Source organism: Augochlora pura, chromosome 3 (assembly GCF_028453695.1).
Source record: "Augochlora pura isolate Apur16 chromosome 3, APUR_v2.2.1, whole genome shotgun sequence".
NCBI classification, from domain to species: domain Eukaryota; kingdom Metazoa; phylum Arthropoda; class Insecta; order Hymenoptera; family Halictidae; genus Augochlora; species Augochlora pura.
This window is the reverse complement of record NC_135774.1, coordinates 7,592,299-7,612,294: the sequence shown is the minus strand read 5'-3', so window position 1 is coordinate 7,612,294 and position 19,996 is coordinate 7,592,299. Positions and strand designations below refer to the sequence as shown.

The 19,996-nt window shown below is 34.1% G+C and overlaps 1 protein-coding gene across 1 annotated transcript in view; it reads right to left on the bottom strand.

Annotated features, from left to right (window-relative positions):
* Positions 1-922: 922 nt before the first annotated feature.
* Positions 923-19,996, bottom strand: part of LOC144467624 (uncharacterized) — a 260,392-nt gene continuing 241,318 nt past the window's right edge. The window contains exons 15-16 of the mRNA XM_078176514.1: positions 7,150-7,496; positions 923-6,136 (exon numbers count right to left, since the gene is read on the bottom strand). Of these exons, the coding sequence (XP_078032640.1) occupies positions 6,085-6,136; positions 7,150-7,496 (399 nt within the window). The 3' untranslated portion in view covers positions 923-6,084. The remainder of the gene's footprint in view (positions 6,137-7,149; positions 7,497-19,996) is intronic.

The window sequence follows — 19,996 nt, the reverse complement described above, 5'->3', positions numbered from 1 at the left end:
TATCTCTTCATTCTTTAACTATTATGAAAATAAAAAAGATTATAACATAGAGAATAAAATTATTCACGTGTTATTGTATATTATTTACTATAGTCAAATCAATAACGAAAAATTGAGAAGTAGAAGTTTTAAGAAAGGAGATTTTTAAATTGTTAAAAATACAATAATTAATTATAATTATCGAAGTAAATCAAAATTACGATAATTTCGCAAATATGTGTTCAATTTCTTGAAATGTTTCATTAGTGACCGTGATATCTATATCGAGAATGAATTTTAATAAACGTTGCGGTGAAAGGATTGAAATTGTATTTGCAAATTATTGGAGTGGAATGTCTGTAAAATTTTAGGGGTAGAAGTGATAACATGGCAAACGATATTGTTTGTAATGTAAAATGGATCATCACACAGTAATTGTAATTATAACTGTAAACTGTTTTGTTTCATACTTATTATTATACAAGATGTTCCAAGTTTTTCGGTCAAACATCGAGTGAAAATAAGTGAAGATACTGTATCAACGTAGATTCAAAAGTGCTTTAGTAAAAGATTATAAGAAAAATACTGAATAACAATGGACAATTAACTAACTCGAACAAAAAAGTGTTTTCACTTCATATTTTTCTTATATTGTTTAATAAAACATTTTTGAGCCCCTGTTTATATGACCTTTTTATCTTATTTTTGCTCATAGAATATGCTGTCGTGTGGTCGAAAAAAACTAAGACACTCTGTATATCAATATGTATGCATTAAAAACTTGAATCCATTATTTCAAATCATTTGCTGGTTAAGCAAAATATTTTTCATTTTTTGAAAATATTCAATACAACAGAACCTCGATTATCAGAATTAATTACGTTCAAGATAAAGTTATAATTACATACGTATTACACAATACTTTATTTATTTATCTACTTATTTCACTTTTCACCTTAATCAGTAAAATGGTACGTTCATGTTTCGACACAGAGATCAATTGACATTAATTTGTTGACAACTATTGTTCGATCTTGATTGAGATATCTGTGTTCATAATACTTCAAATTCAAATCATTCAAATAATATTTCATATTTTGATGATCGAGATTCTGCAACATTTTCATCGCAAAGCAAGTGTTATTTGGTGGATCCATATATAAAGAAGATCCTATTAACAAAACTTAAAGTTTACATAATTCTTTTATATTACCATTTCGTTTTCGAAATGCGTAAAAAGAAATTGCTATCTTTCAACAGATGTGTGCAAAATTATTTATTTTTTTTTTTAAATAAAATCCATATTTCCAGTTTCCTACCCCTTATTTATTCCATTCTCTCCAATCGTTTATTTTTGGTCAATCTTTATAATTTATTGCGTTAATAATGCATTTTAATAGAACTTCCTTCTATTTCAATGGCTTTGAAACATGTTATTTAGTTCATTATATGTCATTAAGTACATTAGAAATTTAACCTACCAAGTATATTTTAGGATTGTTTCTCGCGTTGGAGACCTAACGCAGACCGAAAAACTTCACATTTACCATATACGAATCCTAAATTAAAAAACTGTTATATTGTTACTTTATTACTCAGTGAGACCTGGATTATATCTAGGTTAGGTCTAGGATAAGATCGGAACCAAAGTGCTATTATATTATTGCTATTGGATTCGTTTATATTTTTATTTATCGAATATACCATTTATTTTCGAGTTTTGATCTTTATCTATCGGTTATGGCAATTTTCGATTTTGCGTTGACACATACTATAGTATAGTCCTCACGTGACAAACAGCACCTTTGTGTTTACATTACCCCTATTATTAACTGTCCCACCGCTGTAGTCATCGATCGCTATTGGTTGAAAGACGAAGTCACCGTCGACTAGTAAAAGGGGGGATGTAAACGCAAAGGAGCTTTCTTATCGCGTGAAGACTATAGTAATATCATTATAGTAATAGCAATAGTGTACCGAGTATCTGAGAAATAAAAAGGAAACATATATTATACGCACAATGTAATATTGACATAAGTAACATTTAGCAAAGCAGACATTGAACCTTGGAAATATAAGATTTAGAAATAAAGTAAAGAAGTAAACGCAAATTTTTTGACTTTTCATGATCAAAATCGCTTCTGCGGCATCATGTTACTTACAACAATATCCACCGAAGGTGTAAAATCACATCATGGTCTTGACAAATAATTTTGAGCAATTCTGTACTGAAAAACATTCTTCAAAATGATGACTTTGGAACATATTTCAAAGACATTGAAATCAGAAGCGACTCTTGTGAACTCCGTATTTATCATTGTTTAGTTTGTTAATTGAAACTGATCGATCGATCTAGATTAAGTTAGATCTTCCGTTGAGAAATGAACATGAGAATACATAGCAATCGCGGAACGGCCTTGAGCATCTACGTGATTTTCTTTCAACTATTCCTCGTCACCCTGTTTCGGCAGACACTCGCTTTTGAAAATTCGTGGAAACGCAGCGAACGATCTTCCGCCGCCTTAAAAGCTAAAGTCGAGTCCTATGTCTGTAAGTGAACGTGGGAATCCATCTAATTAATAACAAGACACAATTGGTGAACAAACAATCCTCATTCTCGCTTTTGATGTTCGACGCTCGTTAAAATACGAATAAGACTTCAATTCCTGCGTATCAATAAGATATAATGCGATGTTGTTACACGTGTATAAAGACCGAATCCAAAAGTTGAAATCGCTATACAAATGGTACTAAATTATGGCGAGCACGTGTTCAGGATTTTTCAGCGAGAAGCTGTTAACCACTTTCGCGGACGATGATGTCGCGCCGCTACGTTATCAGGACGATGGTACACTGCTACCGTCTTTACGCTATCGTATCGAAATGACGACGACGCAGCGCTCACAGTCTGTACAATTTCAGCGAACCGTAATCGCGAGACGACAGGACACGTTCACCGATAAAAGAAACCAATCGATCAACCGAGCAGTTCCCCATAATATTTTCGTGTATCTCGCTTCGCTTGTATTACTTGCGTATTCTCTTGCAAAATCCGAGCGCGTGTAAAGTGTAGGAATTCAACTGTGTTCTCTCCTGAGAAATACATAAAGAAATCTGTACAATCGAGACACGTGAAACACGTATAGTCCTCGCGCGACAAAAAGGTGCCTTTCTGTTCACGTTCCCCCTCCTTCTAGCTGCCCCACTACCGCAGCCACTAGTCGCCATCGATCTCCGCTTTCGGCCAATAGCGACCGACAATTGCGGCGGTGGGGCGCAAATAAGAAAGGGGACACAATGGTTCCTTTTTGTCGCGCGAGGACTATATAAAAATGACTGGATCAAGCGTTTAGAAAAATCTCTCGTCTACGCGCTACGCTTTTATCGGTAACTGTGCGCTCTCGATGCACTGATCAAATTGGAAACGGCCAGCGCCACGGTATTCAAAATGAAAATCGTCTGTTTCTTTTTTTACATTCTTGTAAGTTCGGCGTGTTTGAATTTATATGACGGCTCCTCAAGTTTCGATGCGTTCAAAGATTATCGGCTGCGAAAGTTTTAACAATCGTTTCGAACGTATCGTCGATAAATAACTACTCGAAGCATCGTTTCTCAAACGTCGACTGGTCAATAAGGAGAAATCGGTGAAGGAATTATCATCTCCATGTTGCGTTCAGTTCGTTTATTAATGATGTATAATAACGACGAGCACACTTACAATTAGCGACAACGTAATTTCAATGAAATAATAGCCTCTCCTCGGTGGGGGAACAACAAATAGGGCGTAACGCGGATGGTACAGATTGTGCGTGTACAAGTTCGGTAAAGAGGAAGGTCAGTCACGTGAGTCAATCAATAAATAGTAAACAAACAACAAAAACTACTCCAATGAAAAAATAACATAGTATCTCCTTAAAAGAATAATGACAATGTAATCAGAAACGAACCGTAAATTCAACGATTACCTTAGAACCGAAATTTTTTAGGACAGATGTCGTGATTTCGAACCAGCCGAGAATAATAGTTTCAAATAATATTGTTGCGCGAAGATACAAACAAATTTTCAGTGACAACGGTTAACAGAGTCGTCGGTCAAATGAAATTGTAATTTTTCGTTTCTTGAAGCGATCCAAGTTATTTGTTGCGTCGATTAACAGAGTACAAGAGGAAACAGAAATGTTGAATTCTTTCTCGGCGGAAAGTTTATCGATTCTGAAGGTAAAAACAATTTGAGAAACAAGAAATTACATGGATATATGTATATATCCTCTTTAGGTTTGTTTAAAGAATCTACGTCATCTATGCAGTTACTCATGGTACACGTTCTCCTACTCTATAATCCTATGCTTCGTTTTCCTCGGCTCACCCTATATACATTTATATACACAGTTCACTCTTCGATGTAATAAAGACGTTTATAAATTAAAATTAAATTACTTAGGCTAAATTAAATTAAAATAAATTAATGGGCGCGGCGTCGTTCGAGAACCGCGAGAAGTGAACGTAGAAAACGAACAGAGAAGATCGGTACATTCGGGGATTCGTTAGAGAAAAATTTCACTAAACATTTAACGAACATTTAATATCGTAGAGTTTCAAAACTTCACAAACGTCAGCAAGCGATCCGTAGATATTTTTCGTCTACTTGCCGTACAGTTGCACAAAACAATGAAAATGAGTACTTTCACACGGACTTACAAACGAAACTTCCTTAATTCCACATTTATGTTCTCGTATGGTTATAAATATTAACAGCTAGGAAATAATTATAATTTTGAGAAACGTTGCTTGAAGCGTTAATTGTACATTATGCATACTTAATCACGCAAAAGGGGACACTTTACAAGGTAATCGATTTAGCAAGAAACAGCTTACGTTGATAAAAACGCGTTTTATTTACATTGGACATTAACTAGCTGTTAATAGTTGTCTTCGTATTTGTGTTCATCGATCATGTTTCTTCATCAACATCTTTTTTTTTTTATTTAATCGTGCATTGATTTAAATCTTAGCGAAAGTCTTTTTCTTACCGAACACTCGACTGATTAGCAGCTAATAATCTCCGTACAAGTTTTATTCGTAAACAATTCCTAGCGTGACAAATAATTTCTTGCTAAATCACCAGCCCTGCAGGCGAAAATGTTTCGTCGTCGGAGAAATATAACGCTACGAAGAACTACGAACGATCGTAAAATATCATTTACCGACACTTAGACTGACAAAACGTGTGGATTGATTCTGTGCACTGTTCGCAGGCGATTAAGTCAGATTACGAAACAAAGGATGCAGGGGTAGGTCACGTGAAGCGCCGCGACTACGGTACAGAGGAGTGGGAAGTATAACGGGTGTTCCTGTCCTATTGTATTATATCGGCACTGTATCGTCGCGTTCGTAGATCAGAATTACAATGTACATTCGTTACATGGCGCGTCACGTGACCTACCCTGCAACCGGAAATCTGGCTTAGTCTCCTGCGAACGGTGATCGTGTGTGTAACAATAAGATAGTCGTACTCGAAGAGAATCGGGGGGATATTCACAGCTAAAAGACGAGATTCGGGAGCACGGAGGAGGATCGTCGACGAAAAACTGTAGAAAATTTCAGGAAACGCGCACCTGTTCGTTCTCGTGGCGAAAGTTTAGCGAGCTGCAATGCGATCTGGCGTTATCGGTGCCGACGGATTCGATTATCATTAAACGACAAAATATTGTCGTTACAGGTGGCTTCGAAAGTTTGTGCAATCAATTTGGCGAGTCCCGCGATACGAGCTACCGTGTCCTAGTTACGCGTCCCGAAACGACGGCGTGTGAAAAAGATTGGTGTCCTTTGTTGATGTACGCGTGAACCGTCGCGTAGAAATGAATGTCGACAATGTTAATAATAATGCTTGGACTTCTGGAGGACCGCGAATTTGACGAGTAGTCGCGAGATGATCCACGTGATGAATTTTCGCGCGGCGATCGTGACGACGATGACGATGGTGGGCGAGTTCGTGATTCGCGACAACGTTCGTTAGGAACCGGATACGGGAACGGGCGAGGAGCACCGCAACGTGTCCTCGTTGCTTCGACTTCTTTGCCTCCTTGTGCGGTGTATCGGCCTGTGTCAACCAATCTTTATCCATCGATCGATCGAGTATTCGAGGGCGGCGAGCCATCTGCGAAATTAAGAGATTTCTTATTAGAACGCGTTCGGTTCGCTTGCTCGTCGACGATTCAGGTGATGCGGGCGAAGGGGATGTTTCGCACAAACTTCTAATGCTTACTGTAGATAATTTACTGTATTTACTAAAATAATTCGCCTAAACGTTTTTATCTGAATATATTCTCCAATAGTTTCAAAAATATGTTTTATGAATATTTTTAGAAACGAATTTGGTTTAAAAATCCAGCTACTTTTTAGTTAAAGAAAATAATAACAGGAATACAAACGGACTTCTATCATCTGAATTACTCAGTTAGGCGTACTTCGTCATCCCATTGCCCCCCTCCCTCTCTCCCTAGTATCATCAAGGCAATTTCAACAGATAGAATACAATACAGTTTCGAGTTGGCAAATAAATTCATACAGCTTTTGTTTTTATTTTATAAGAACTAATGCGTTAATTAACAAAGTGAGTAAGCTACGCGAAAGATCTCTTTCAGCCCTACAAAACTATTATATTCGCTTTTTAGATTATTGCTTATGGCTTTTTAGGCTTAGAAATGGAACACCCTAAATCAACACTTTCGACATCTGTTATTCTTTGCTCGTCATCAAAGTCGTTATTCTGAAAGTTGTTCGATGCAGGGCACGTCGTTTAGTTCGAAGTTGCTTTTTCAGAACTTTGCGAAATATTTCTGGGCATCAGACCTGCCTATAACACCCTCTCCGCACATGTTGCAGACGTCTCGGGCAGCTTTTTAACCTCAGTAAAAAGCAAAGAACAGCAAATGTCGAAATTGTTGATATCTCCCTCTTGGATATTTAATTTTTAAACCTAAAAAATCACGAAAAATTATATTATTCGAAAATGTAACAGTTTTGTAAAACCGAAAGAGAACTTTCGATTACTTTACTCACTTATTAAGATAATTAATGCACAAGTAGTTATAAAACAAAAAGCAAACAAATTTATTGGCGAACCCAATACAAAGTTGAAGAACCATTATTTTAGAGAAAATTCATTACCGTTTCTTGTCCATGTCGGATTCGGTGGCGAATATGTAGCTCCTCTGTGTTGGGTCCGGCGATTGAAGCTCGAACGCGTGCCTCCTGCCGCCGGAAGTCGGCGCGCTGCTGTGCACCCTGAACCCGTGAAGACAGGCGACCCCGAATGCTTTCTCGGCGTTCGCGTCGTCGTAGAAGTAAAGCGCCGCGTCTTTCAGCACGCAGTATCGCCTGGACCAGCCGGTCGGCGAGGAGGTCTTCCTGGCGTGCTCTTGCTGCTTGCTCAGGTATCCGAAGCAATCCGGTCTCTGAATGGCGCCCGGCGCCATTTCACGCATTCTCAGCGATGCTTCGAGCCAGGTGCCGACCTGCAAATGACGCCAGGAACGTTCAACGAAACCGTAGAATGCGATCGCGGTATCCGGACTAGGTAACTCGAGAGGTCGGCCGGTGTGGACCGTTTGTGTCCACCTTCGTCGACAACGGAAAGCTACTCCCAAGGCCGAACAAAGGCTATTTTCGTTACGCTTTCGAACCTTTCGTTGAAAGTTTTAATTCGTTTTCGAAGCGTATACACGCGTCCTCAATTATATCGAAGCGAGAATGAACATACCTTGCAGACACGACGAATAATTACAACGTAATATTTAGTGAATTTAATGATTTCTCCTAGGCATCTCTTGACTTATCGCTGAGTTTCGTTTAATAACCATGAGCTCATTATTATTGAGTGTGCTAAAAGTGCGATAATAATTCTTACTTCATCCGAATTCTACTTAACCCCTTCCCGTGCTATTTAGCTCGACGAAACTCGGGCCCGAGCGGTCCGCATCAACGGGCGCTAAACAGACCAGACTGATCTTTGTAAACAGTCGCAATACGATCCGAAATGTAGATGCCCGCAATGCCTGTGATATAGTCAATTTTACGCGATACTGGAGTTGAGGAAGTAAACTCTAATGCTTTTACGTTTATAGATATTATAAATTTATTATATTTTTTATATAATAATGTAGTATATAATAGCTGTTTATATATTATTGTAGAAAATGTATAGCAGTTTTCGAATGTAGTTTGGTGCTCTCAAATATGTAGTAACACTGCGCCTAAAAGGAAATAGCATATTATGTAAAAAAGATGTAATCAGAAAAGTAAATATCTAAAAAAAATACATACAACTCTACAAATCCTCCACGGTATGATATGTCTTAAAACATTCCGGCAGATGTAAAGCCACTTGGCATTTCGAGCATTCCCACTTCGTTGCACTTCGTATTTTACGTTTATAACAGACTTTGCACATTCTTGTTGGATGCTTATTTCGAGGTGTCGGATCTATACTTTTGGGGAAATGAGCCCAATATTGGGCTTGGAGTCGAAGGGGCGTTTGAGCTAATGGTTTTCCACGCATTTTGTAGTCCGGTAATTCAACAATTTGCAAAATTGCCTCCGCTATATCTATACGGTAATCAACATAAGTCTGCCGATTTCGACTGGAAATTGTTTTCTGCATAATATAGGTATTAAACAGAGCCATATCTGATATGTAAAAGAAAAGTTTTCTATATCCTTTCATGACTTTTCTCATTATTGGGAAACAGGCTAACATTTGATCTTGATGGTCAACTGCACCCATACCCTTATTATATTCTATGATACATTTTGGCTTCATTACTTTCTGTAACTGTTTGTTTGATTGCTCGACCATCTCTACTGTTTTGTGTTTTGTGGAGAGCATATAAACGTCGCGCTTGTCCTTCCATCGCAAAGCTATCAAATTATTGCAACATCTCCACGCGAATTCTCCTTTCTTCAAAATATGTTTTTGCATGTCTTGTGGCATATTTTTTCTGTTCTTTCGTACCGTCCCGATAACGTTTGTCTTTTGACGGTGTAATTTTAGAAACAGGTTAGGCGAAGAGTACCAGTTATCCAGGAATAAAGTGTGCCCTTTATTTATTATAGATTTTGACAACTCGATAACAACATTCTCTGATGCACTCTCGTGTCGATTAGTTCTGTCCTGGCCGGTATATATTTTAAATCCATGGCAGAAACCGGTAGTGGCTTCGCACAATTTGTAAATTTTTATTCCAAACCGAGCTCTTTTTGACGGATTGAATTGTTTGTACCCTAAACGCCCTTTATATTTCATCAAGGATTCATCTATGCTAACATATTCATTGGGTGTGTATATTTCTTTAAATTTTTGATTCCAAAAATCAATGACCGGTCTTATCTTGCGAAGTCGGTCTTTACTATCACCAGTTTCATTATCGGAGAAATGTAAAAATCTCGAGATTTGACGAAATCTCTTAAATGGCATCGTGTCTCTAAATATTGGCGTTTCTAATACAGCTCTTTTAGTCCAGTAAAGTTGAATACTTGATTTTTTTACTTGACCCATCAAAAAACATAGTGCAAAATAGGCCTTGATTTCGTCTAAAGTAACAGGATACCAAGTGTCGTTTACACATCGTTTTTTTCGCTCGTCGTGTATTGTTTTATCTGCGAAGCGATTGGTTTCCGTAACCAGGCTTTCCCAAAACTTCTTATCAAATGTAATAAAGAATAGGTCTAGTATTTTTGGATTGTCGCTTAAATTATTTAAGACAGACGCCTTTATTCCATGATGTTCAGAATACTTCCAAACTATTGGTGTGTTTTCTACTTTTCGCCAAATCCATGGTTGTTCTGTCGTATCTTCCTCTTCACTACTATCATCTATAATCATATGCCTTATTCGCTTTGCAACTGGCATAAAAACTTCACTATCAGAAGATTCGTTATCACGGTCTTCACTACACACTTTTGTACCTTGCATTTTGAAGGGGTTTCTTAAATTTTAATAATTGAACTGCTTCGTAATAGCAACGACAAGAATCGTGACTAACTGTTCTGAGGTACTGAGAGGAACTAACATTCAGTCACGAGCGTAACGGGCAAAAAATCAGTCCGCGAGCTCGGCTTGTTATGTTTACGTTTGGCCCAAGTATGTGTTCGCGACTCAGCCTCGCGATATTTATGTTTGGCCCCAGTATCTGTTTGCGAGTCTGACTCGCGATGTTTATGTTGGCCCAAGTAACTGTTCGTTAGTCTGACTCACGATATTCATGTTTGGGCAAAAATCTTCATCGCGAGTCTGACTCGCTAAAGTACGGGAAGAGGTTAAATAATTAATCAAATCATTAAACAATCGATCTTGAAATAATAGTCTTAAATAAATGCCAAACTGGTTAAAGAAGGTGTAGCTGGGAAGTAAGTAAGTTAATTAAGATGCAAATTAAATAAACTGGAGTGTAGAAAATGTCGTTAAGGCTTGCAAAATGCAAGAAGAGCTAATGAGAAAAGATCGTCAAACTGCGGATTAAAAAATACTATGAAAATTTGAGAATATACGGAGAATTGTATATAAATAGTGGCAACACTGCTGAGGGAAGAACGGCAACAATGGTGACAACGAATCGGCCGATCAGGCGATCTAGGAGGCTAGTAAGAGACGAGTAGCCGACGAGTGTGAACACGAGGCGCTTGACATAGTGTAAATATATTAATCAACGACAATCTAGTTTAGTATAAATATATATTAATTAAATGAAATTTAGTATTGAAAGAATAAGAGCGTTAATTACACTAAAATGTCTTTATTTCAAGGCATTTGTGTTGGATTTTAATTTGCTCAAACGAGAATATGTATCATAGAACTATGATAAATATAAATAAAATCAATTAAATATCACTACGTCATTCACGACTATGTATCGAACACATGAATCTTCGTTGTTACTTTGATGCTGTCCACTTTTTGATTTCGATCATTTGTGTGATAAAATTTGTGTAGTAAAATAGTTAGAATAAAATTTATATGTTATAATCTTACTACTATATTAATACTGCAATAAAATCAAAAGCAATTAGTCGAATAAGAATGATACAATGAAAGTGGATATCCCATTTAAATATTTGTGCGAAGCGAAGTAGAGTTAAAAAGACCTTAGAACGCGTGTGTCATTCATAAAGTGACTGTACATATGTTATATATATAATTAATTGATGCGAAACAAAAATAAAACGTTTAATTCAATTTGCTGCCCTTCTATTCAACATTTTCCAGCAACAACTTTTTGTTCGTACGTTAACGTACGTACGTGTATTCGAGTGCTTCCACGTAACGACTGACTACTGTTTTATGTAAGAGATCCTTAACAACTCCTGATCCTACAGGGGTTGTTTACTTAATATATACGAACACACGAGACACTTTTACGCTGCGGCGATTTTATACTATACTTGTCGATGTTGCGTGGGATTGTTCGATCGTGAATTGTGTGCTGGGATTAAATGTCGATTAACGAGTGCGAAAGAAAGTTCTGAGAGATAGTTTTGATTGTACAATTTTTTATGACATTAATTGTTTACTTCTAAAATTTTTATTTTAGTCATGTTCCTCTCCGATAGTATAAGAAATGTCATTTTGGACAGTTTAAATGAAAGATATGTCCGGCATAATTGACTTGTTTCTTCAAAGTTAGTCGTCTGCGTATATGTTAAATGTATTATGTGCATTCTGAAAATTTTATTGTGCGACTCTAAACCGATTCTAAAAACTTATAAGTTTTTTCTACTTTTCAAGTACTCACGTCATGAGTAGATCGCGGATTTTATGTATTTATGGCAAAAATGCATAGTTCAAGTATATAATTGCGAAGACGAGACGAATTTAGGTATACTGTTACGCTATTCGTTTCATCAAAATTATTAAATAAATTAAATAACCTTTTTTTAATTCATGTTTATCGTTTTGTAAAATTTCTATTTTGCATAATGATCCGCAGTCTCGTTGTAAGATAACAAGAGTAAAAATAGTCGATACTCAAATCCGATGGAACTGGGGGGGCCATAGCCCTCGTGATCGTCATGTTGTGTGTTCGTTAATTCCGAGCCCAGTTCTAAATTATTAGTAGACTGCAGATTTTATGCATTTATGGTAAAAATGGGCGTGTCAAATTTAAGGCGACTCAGCAAAGATTCAATGAAATTAAAAATGTTGAAGCACTAATTTTAATTTACTAAAGTTATTATAAGAAATGAAATTTTATTTGGCTTTTACATTTAGTAATTGATGTGTACAACTTTTATTTTGCATAAAAATCCTCGGTTACATCATTATAGTTTTATTTTATGTTAAATTTTAAATATTCTAAAATTTGTAAATTTTAACACATGATTGTTTCAATTTACAACGCATGCAAAACTGTGAAATAAAAAATTTTAATATTCTCTTGATTAACATTACAGTAAACATTAATTTTTTAAGACTGACAAGCTTCTGAAGAAAATGTATTAACCACTTAATAACAACCCCTAGCCTTACAATATTTTGTCAGACATAGTCATAACATAATCTGTTAACATAATCTTTCGTCTGTCGTAGAAAATTATTAGTAACAAAAAAATGTTAATCCACGTAGCTGTAAAATAAATCGTAGTGCAAGGAGTTGAAGATTGAAAATTATACAGGACTTAAAATAACTTTCGAAAGTAGGTGACTTTATCAGAGGTATCTACTAAAAGCTTCACGCGAATTCGATAAAAATGAACTGACTGAACCATTTAGGACGTCCAATTAAAAGACAACGGTTTTAAAGAATTATGTTCGAAGTTTCAAAGATGTAAATTCTGCAACTGGAAGCGACAGATTTGTATTTACGGTCGCGTTGTCTCAGAAACTTTTCAAGATCCGCTTTGAAACTGTGTCTGGTATGTTTCTGATACCCTAATTAATGAACAAATTAAAAGAGGTATTGTTTTCTAAAGCGTTTTCTCTAGTATACCTTAACTTGTAGAAGTTAAATTTCAATGCTGCGAAATATTATTATTTATAATTAATTTTTAATTAATTAATATTTATAATATTAATATTTTTGCTCCTATAAATCACCATATGTTTCGCCAACAGCAATTTTAATTAAAATTTTTTCGTTCACTGTATCTTCTTTCTTTATGAAACATTTAATTCAGTTCAGAAATGATTTAATATAAAGCCGCGCTTATAAGGGAAAACGCTGAATCTATTTTTAATAACCCTGATATTTACGAGTTAATCATTACCATTATTATTACGGCGATACGATATTTCATTTGTTAAAATGTGCACAAATATCTGTGTGCATGTATTCGAACAGTATTTATTAAATTTTCAAAAGGCCAATATTGTCGTGACATTATGAATTTATAATTTTTTCAGATGAGATATTGTCGTTTAAAATTTTCATCACTAACACTTTGTGTTTGAGGTATTTGAAATAGCATCTTCTCCGGATTCATAGAATTCGGTGACATGATCTTTATTGATAATTGTAAAAAGTTTTATATTTTGCAGCATAATTAGTGCGTTCACTGAAATGTTTTAAAATCATGAAATTCTGAGTTTTCTTTATAGAGTTATTTTAATTATAATTTATCCCTCGTGCCAAGTATTTATGAAAGTGATAAAAGTATAGCTTATTAATTGATTCAGACAATGATAATATTCCCGGAAAAGAGTATCTTACAATTTAATACCAAACGAAAGCTGCACTACCGATTAGTATTAAAAAAGTTGATTGAAATTTGTTACATTCAAATACAACATTAATCATCATAATAATATAAGTATGAGTATTGTTAGTAATAATTGAAGTTTAATTGTTACTAATAATAGAAGTTTAACTTTTTCTAATAATAGAAGTTTAACTTTTTCTAATAATAGAAATTTAACTTTTTCTAATAATATAAGTATAATTCCAATATAAAAAGAATAACTATAATTATTGCTAGACTTGCGAAAAAGGTAAAATGCGAACTAATACAGACTTTTTTTTATAAGAAATCGTAATATTCGAATTATTAAGAAATTTATAATTATTGTCAATCTGTACCTTTCTGTAAATATTTAATTAAAACATATAGTCACACATCAGTCGTTTTAAGAGATTTACACGTTCCAATGTTATATGACGTAACTTTGATTATCACGTGTTTAGATTTCCGCTCATTTTTTAGTCAAACACCATTATACATCACATATGGTCGACGTGTCTTTCAAAAAGTCCCTTCACGAAAATTTCTGTGCCAATAACGGTGCACACGACGCTGAACGTGTCAATGAACATCGGTTTAAAAATACACCTCCTTTTAAGTGCATAAAACGTTTTCATCTAGAAGTCAATACCAGAATAAAGACATACGAAGTGTATCCACCGGGTGTCGCTAAATTATGTATCGGAGTCCATCAAAATCAAATTTTACGCACACGATTTAGTAGATATCGAAATAATTATAACTAGCTGCAAGAGTTGTCTTTAATTTTTCGATTAAAATTAAAAACATCCTTCTTATTTACATAAATAATGCTCTTTTTCTACAGAAAACGTAAATATAAATTTTGCAAAGTTAATACTCGTGATGAGTACAATAGAATGTAAATTTTTTTATTTATAACCTCGTATGTCTAATGTAAGCTCCAATTTTGTTGCAAGTTATTTATATCTGTGGAGACAGTTAATATACAGGGTGTTCAAAAATTGTTACTTCTGTGAATTGAGGAGTTCCTGAAGTTATTCGATGTAATATTTTTCTCAGCGCCAATGTGACCCACAGCAATGTTTATGAGTTATTAACGAAAAACCGTGACCAATAAGACGGGAGCTCGGCTAGCGCGAGGCGAATCATTTAGTAGTCGAAGCCTAGTTCAGTTCATTGGTTCGGCCGCTTCGTGCCAGCCGAGTTTGCCTCTCATTGGTCACTGTTCTTCATTAATAACTTATAGACAAAGCCGCGGATGACATTTGCACTAAGAAAAAAGTTTCTTCAAATGATCTCAGGAATCTGTCATTTCCCGGAGATAACAATTTTGGGACAGCCTGTATACATCCGCTATAGCGGAAGACAAAGAACTTCTACAGATTCGAGTGAGCTGAGACATAATAAAAGATCCTTTACGTCGATGTATTCCAGCAATAACGTCTCGTTCAACAGATCTAAATTTATTGGATCGCATGGTGCATGGCACATCAGTTTATACGATATGCGAGCCAAGCTAGGCAATGGAAAACTGACTTCAAGTAAGAACGAAAGATCTGGGTTAGCTGAATTTAGACCCAAGTATTTAAGAGAAGCTGCCCGGATGTCTATACACGTGAACAATTGAATTCTGACAATCTAAACAACGAGCTACTATTATCAGAAAAGACAAGATGTTGCAATGTCCAAAACTGCTGTGAGAAACTTTGGTCGGGTAGTTTAGGAAGCTCCATTCTTCAAATCGATTTTCGTTAGGAATAGAATTTTGTAATGTCTAGATAGAGACATTTAAAATAGAATTTTTAAAACAATGCTTCTTATACGGTATAAAAATATTTCCGAGAAGCTGAACTTCACAGACTTTATTTTTAAATTGAATCATTCAATATCAGTTTAAATACCGAGGACTTTTTATTTAAAATATAATAACAATAATAATAATTATTATAATTAATATTATAAGTAATAATAATAATAGCAATAATAATTTGTTTCTCTCTACGAGTCGTTTTTTATAAATCATCTTAAGGAAATATTGTTTACATATTTTAAATTTGTATAAGCTATTGCAAACGCTCACTAGCATACTTTTGTACAATAATATTACTATTTTGCTATAGTATGCTGTTATTCAACAAACTGTAGCTTTACGTTACACATTATACTTTCTGAAACGACACAGCTCACATTTTCAATAATATAAATCAGCGATAACGATATTTTTGTATGCAAAAGATTTTCGAAAATTTTGAGGCTATAGTTTTTTTTCAAATACAAGATATTACACATTTATTTATGATCATTATGTAGAAAATAGAAATATAGAAATCAGTTTAACGCTTTAATATTTATTATTAAGCATTAAATTTTTATTACTAAATATTAAATGTTATTATTATTAAATTATAATATCATTTTTGGTTCATTGATCTAGCTAGGTATATTATGATATTTTTAGATACACAAACGATAAAAATCCTTTGAAAATCCTTCACCCAGATCAAATTATTACTGCCATGTCATGGCTTCGTTTGTATCGTGGAACTTTTATGAATAAAGTTTTTTCGTGTCTCTAAAAATAACGATGATGGCCAAGGTGATCGAAGTTATTGTACGTGTATGCTAGAGCGAAAAGCTGCTATATAACGATCGGAGTTTGGGAACCAACTATGTTCGTCCTAGTGAATCACAGTGTATTTTCTGCAAATGAATTCAGTTTCTCTACTAAAAATATAACGCATTAATCTGCATTATGTTACTTTTACATTATTAACATAACAACTGTTACGCCAATAATCTCAACAATTTCATGAAACTAAAGCATTTTATTTAACCAAATTCAAATTGAAACATTGAGTTGTATAATATAAATTGCTTTTCCTTTGTAAAATTTCGTTTCCACATCTGTGTACCTAATTAAAAAACAAAGTGTTAAACGATTTATGTTAGCAAACCTAGTACATTAAATATACAGTACAAGAGTTTAGTTTAAGTATAATTTAAAAGTATAAAAATTGTAGTGATTATAAAAAAATTTGTTTATTTAATTTATTTTAGTTATTTATGTATTATATTATATCGTTATTCTACACTTCTATAGCTTTTGACTTGACAGTTGATGTTTCAGATTTTTTTATAGTAAAAGCATAATATAACCATGAACAAAAAGAATATTCGTTTCATTAAATTCCATCGATTACTAATAGAATTTTTTCATTATTAATAATTCACTGATGACATTCGTGTAATAATTAAGTCAGAAGGAATAAGAACAATTGAATTTAATAGTGGAATGTCACTTTGATTAAATGTTGTATTTTTTGGTTGTTAAATTCGGTCAATATCAATGCTTGGTTAAATAGTATAATCTATATAATGTATAATAGTATAATGTAAAATTCATGTAATGACTTACTAATAAAATTACGAATAAAATTAAAAATACATGTGATTAAGTCATCAACTCTGACAATCCACGAATTATTAATTTAATTTCAAAATAATAATGTTAATTATTTTCGAAATGATATAGTGATTGAAATATTTATTATAGATCCTAAAAGGAATACTAATAAATGTCCTGCTGACATATTAGCAAATTATAATTATCAGAATTATTAATTCGAGGCAGTATTGGGAAGTAATGAATGTGAAAATGTATGATCTCTATTAATTATACAATAGGAAAATGTAAATGTTAATCATACTATTAGTAGTAATAATAATAGAGATAAAGTAATTAATATATGATTTGTTCGAGAAAAGATATAATCGAATAATCTTGATATATTTAATTATGAAATAATGTTGTTATTGTTGTAATAGAAATAATTAAATTAAGTACTGAAGACGTTAATGATAAAATAAGTAAGTTCTTACATCTTATAAATTCTATTTGACTAAACGTTTTTATTTTCAATAATTTCTTCTTATGTATGTATCCTCCTCAAGGACAACAATTATTTTTTTGAAAGTTTTCTGTGTACTTTTATAAGTAGGATCCATTAACGAAACTTTTTCCATTCCTGATGGAAGCTCTCTGGTTATTTCGATGCATGGTCTAAAATGATCGGCCTAATCAGTGCTTGTGCCACTTCTTTGGCCCGATCACGCGATTCTCGAGAACTTTGTAACTGCGAAAAGGAAATCTGCACGTTGAACAACTCGCGTAACTATATCACCGAACTTCGGGAATTTAAAACAAATCTTATTTTCTGAAATCGGCGGAACGACGCGCAAGTTTCCGCATTTCGTTACATCCTTGGATATTCGCATGTGAATGGCGGGGCCCGGGGAGTCAACAAAAGAGTCGACATGCGGGAACTCCCACCAACTTCCCGGTTGAAAGAAATTCTCTCTCCTCTGCCCCCCCCCCCCCCCCCCCCCCCCCCCCCCCCTTCCCTCCCCAACCCCTCTTGCGTCTTTGATCAATATCTTGAATGTTGAAAGTTCGGCTACAGTCAATAAAAGCAGGGATGCGTTCCAGCCTATAGCGTAAATATGTATTTGCTTTCGCCTATCGATTTCCAGAGATGATCACGACGCCACCTTTATACCGGGTAGACAAACGTTTCGCAGCTGAATGATGTATGATGGGAATTGAAACGAACTGAAACATTACCGTAAGCTGAATTTTATGCAAAGACCAAGAGTAAGGGTTGTTTGAATAATTTTAGTGAACCAAATCAATATATGAATTAAATATCAGTGTTTTCGATAATAAATCGTTAATAAAGTCACGGCTCCCTGTATAATTATTATAAGTGACCAAAGTGGAATTTAAATAGTTCTTATAGAGAAACTTCGGATTTTGTTGCAAAATAAAAATTATCTTCGTTAATTGCAAGATACTCAACTTTCACATAATAATTATTATAACGAGAAAAATTTACGTGAAAATAGTAAATGTTATGTAACGAGCTTTTTCATATTGATTATGAACAGTTATGGTCTCTTTCTCCCTCTCTCGATGTGAACTGAATTAAAGTGGCGCATTGCCAAAAACAAATTGAGGGGTTCTAAGCAATCAACGGGCTTTTAGCAAAATTATGTTTTGATATGTTTGGTTTCAATGTTTTGTTTCATTAATAAAACTGTATTACCATTGCAATACATTTCGAAATAATGTTGACTGAAGGTTATTGTTAATGAAGAATCAAATGACGTCGAAATGTGCATTAATTTGAATGTCAATAATAAATAGCGTAATAATAAAAAATCCTGTTTCATTTGTTGAGTTTCCTTTTGATGGAAAGTATCTAACAAAGATATATGCATATAATATTATATTTTAAACATATAGTAATATAATAATACTTGCTCGTTATAGATGAATTATGAAGAAATTGTTTAAAGTTACCTATACAAAGAAATATATATACACAACAAGTTATAATTATTTTGTCCATACGTTCTAAATGATTTTTAATATCTTCCATAATCTTGCATTTTTATACGAAGCAGCAGGGGTACATTCTACAGAAATAACTTTTTCCCCTTTCACTGTTCATATTTCTTATTCAGTAAATATTTATAATTAATTATCGACAAGTTTGAGAAATTCATTTCCATATAGCGCCAAGTCAATTAATTCTGAAGATTTAATAAAATGAAAAAGAGTATTTTTCGAGGAACGCCCATGTTTCTAATCAACAAATCTATAGTTGGATATTTATCAAATTATTGCTGCATTTAAATAAATATAGACACGAAATGCCTGCAGTATATTACTTACTTTTTATTCCAAAAGAAATTGTGTATCATTTAAAACATAGCTGTGTTCTAATATTCTATGACAAACGATCCAATAATTCTTTTTTATCGGAGAGCATAAAAAAATTAAATGTGAAACACCACGATGTAATTAATTAAAACCAAAGTATTGATAAGATTTTACATGTCGTTTATATCGAATGTTTATGTTCACAGCGTAACGCTGAAATTTTTGTTTGCAGAGCAAAAGAACTTCGGCGAAGCCTTATAGACACCCGCCATTCAGAAAGGGTATGAATAAGTCATGTGAATAATATTATCCCGGGTGCTCCAAATATAAATATAGAGGGAGAAGGAAGGAAGGAGATCCTTTTTTTCTTATTTTTCTACGCTGTTACTTTCAGTCTTCAGTATACAAAAGCTCTTTAGACGTAGGTTTTATTTTAATACGGAAATTAAACCCCATCCACTACGCTTTCTTTCACAGCTACGTTGTTTTGCACTTCTTTGTCCGCTAATAAATTTCTATGCGAAAAAGAAAATTTATGCTCACTATACGCCAAACTTCACCTTTACCCTCCAATTACTGAAG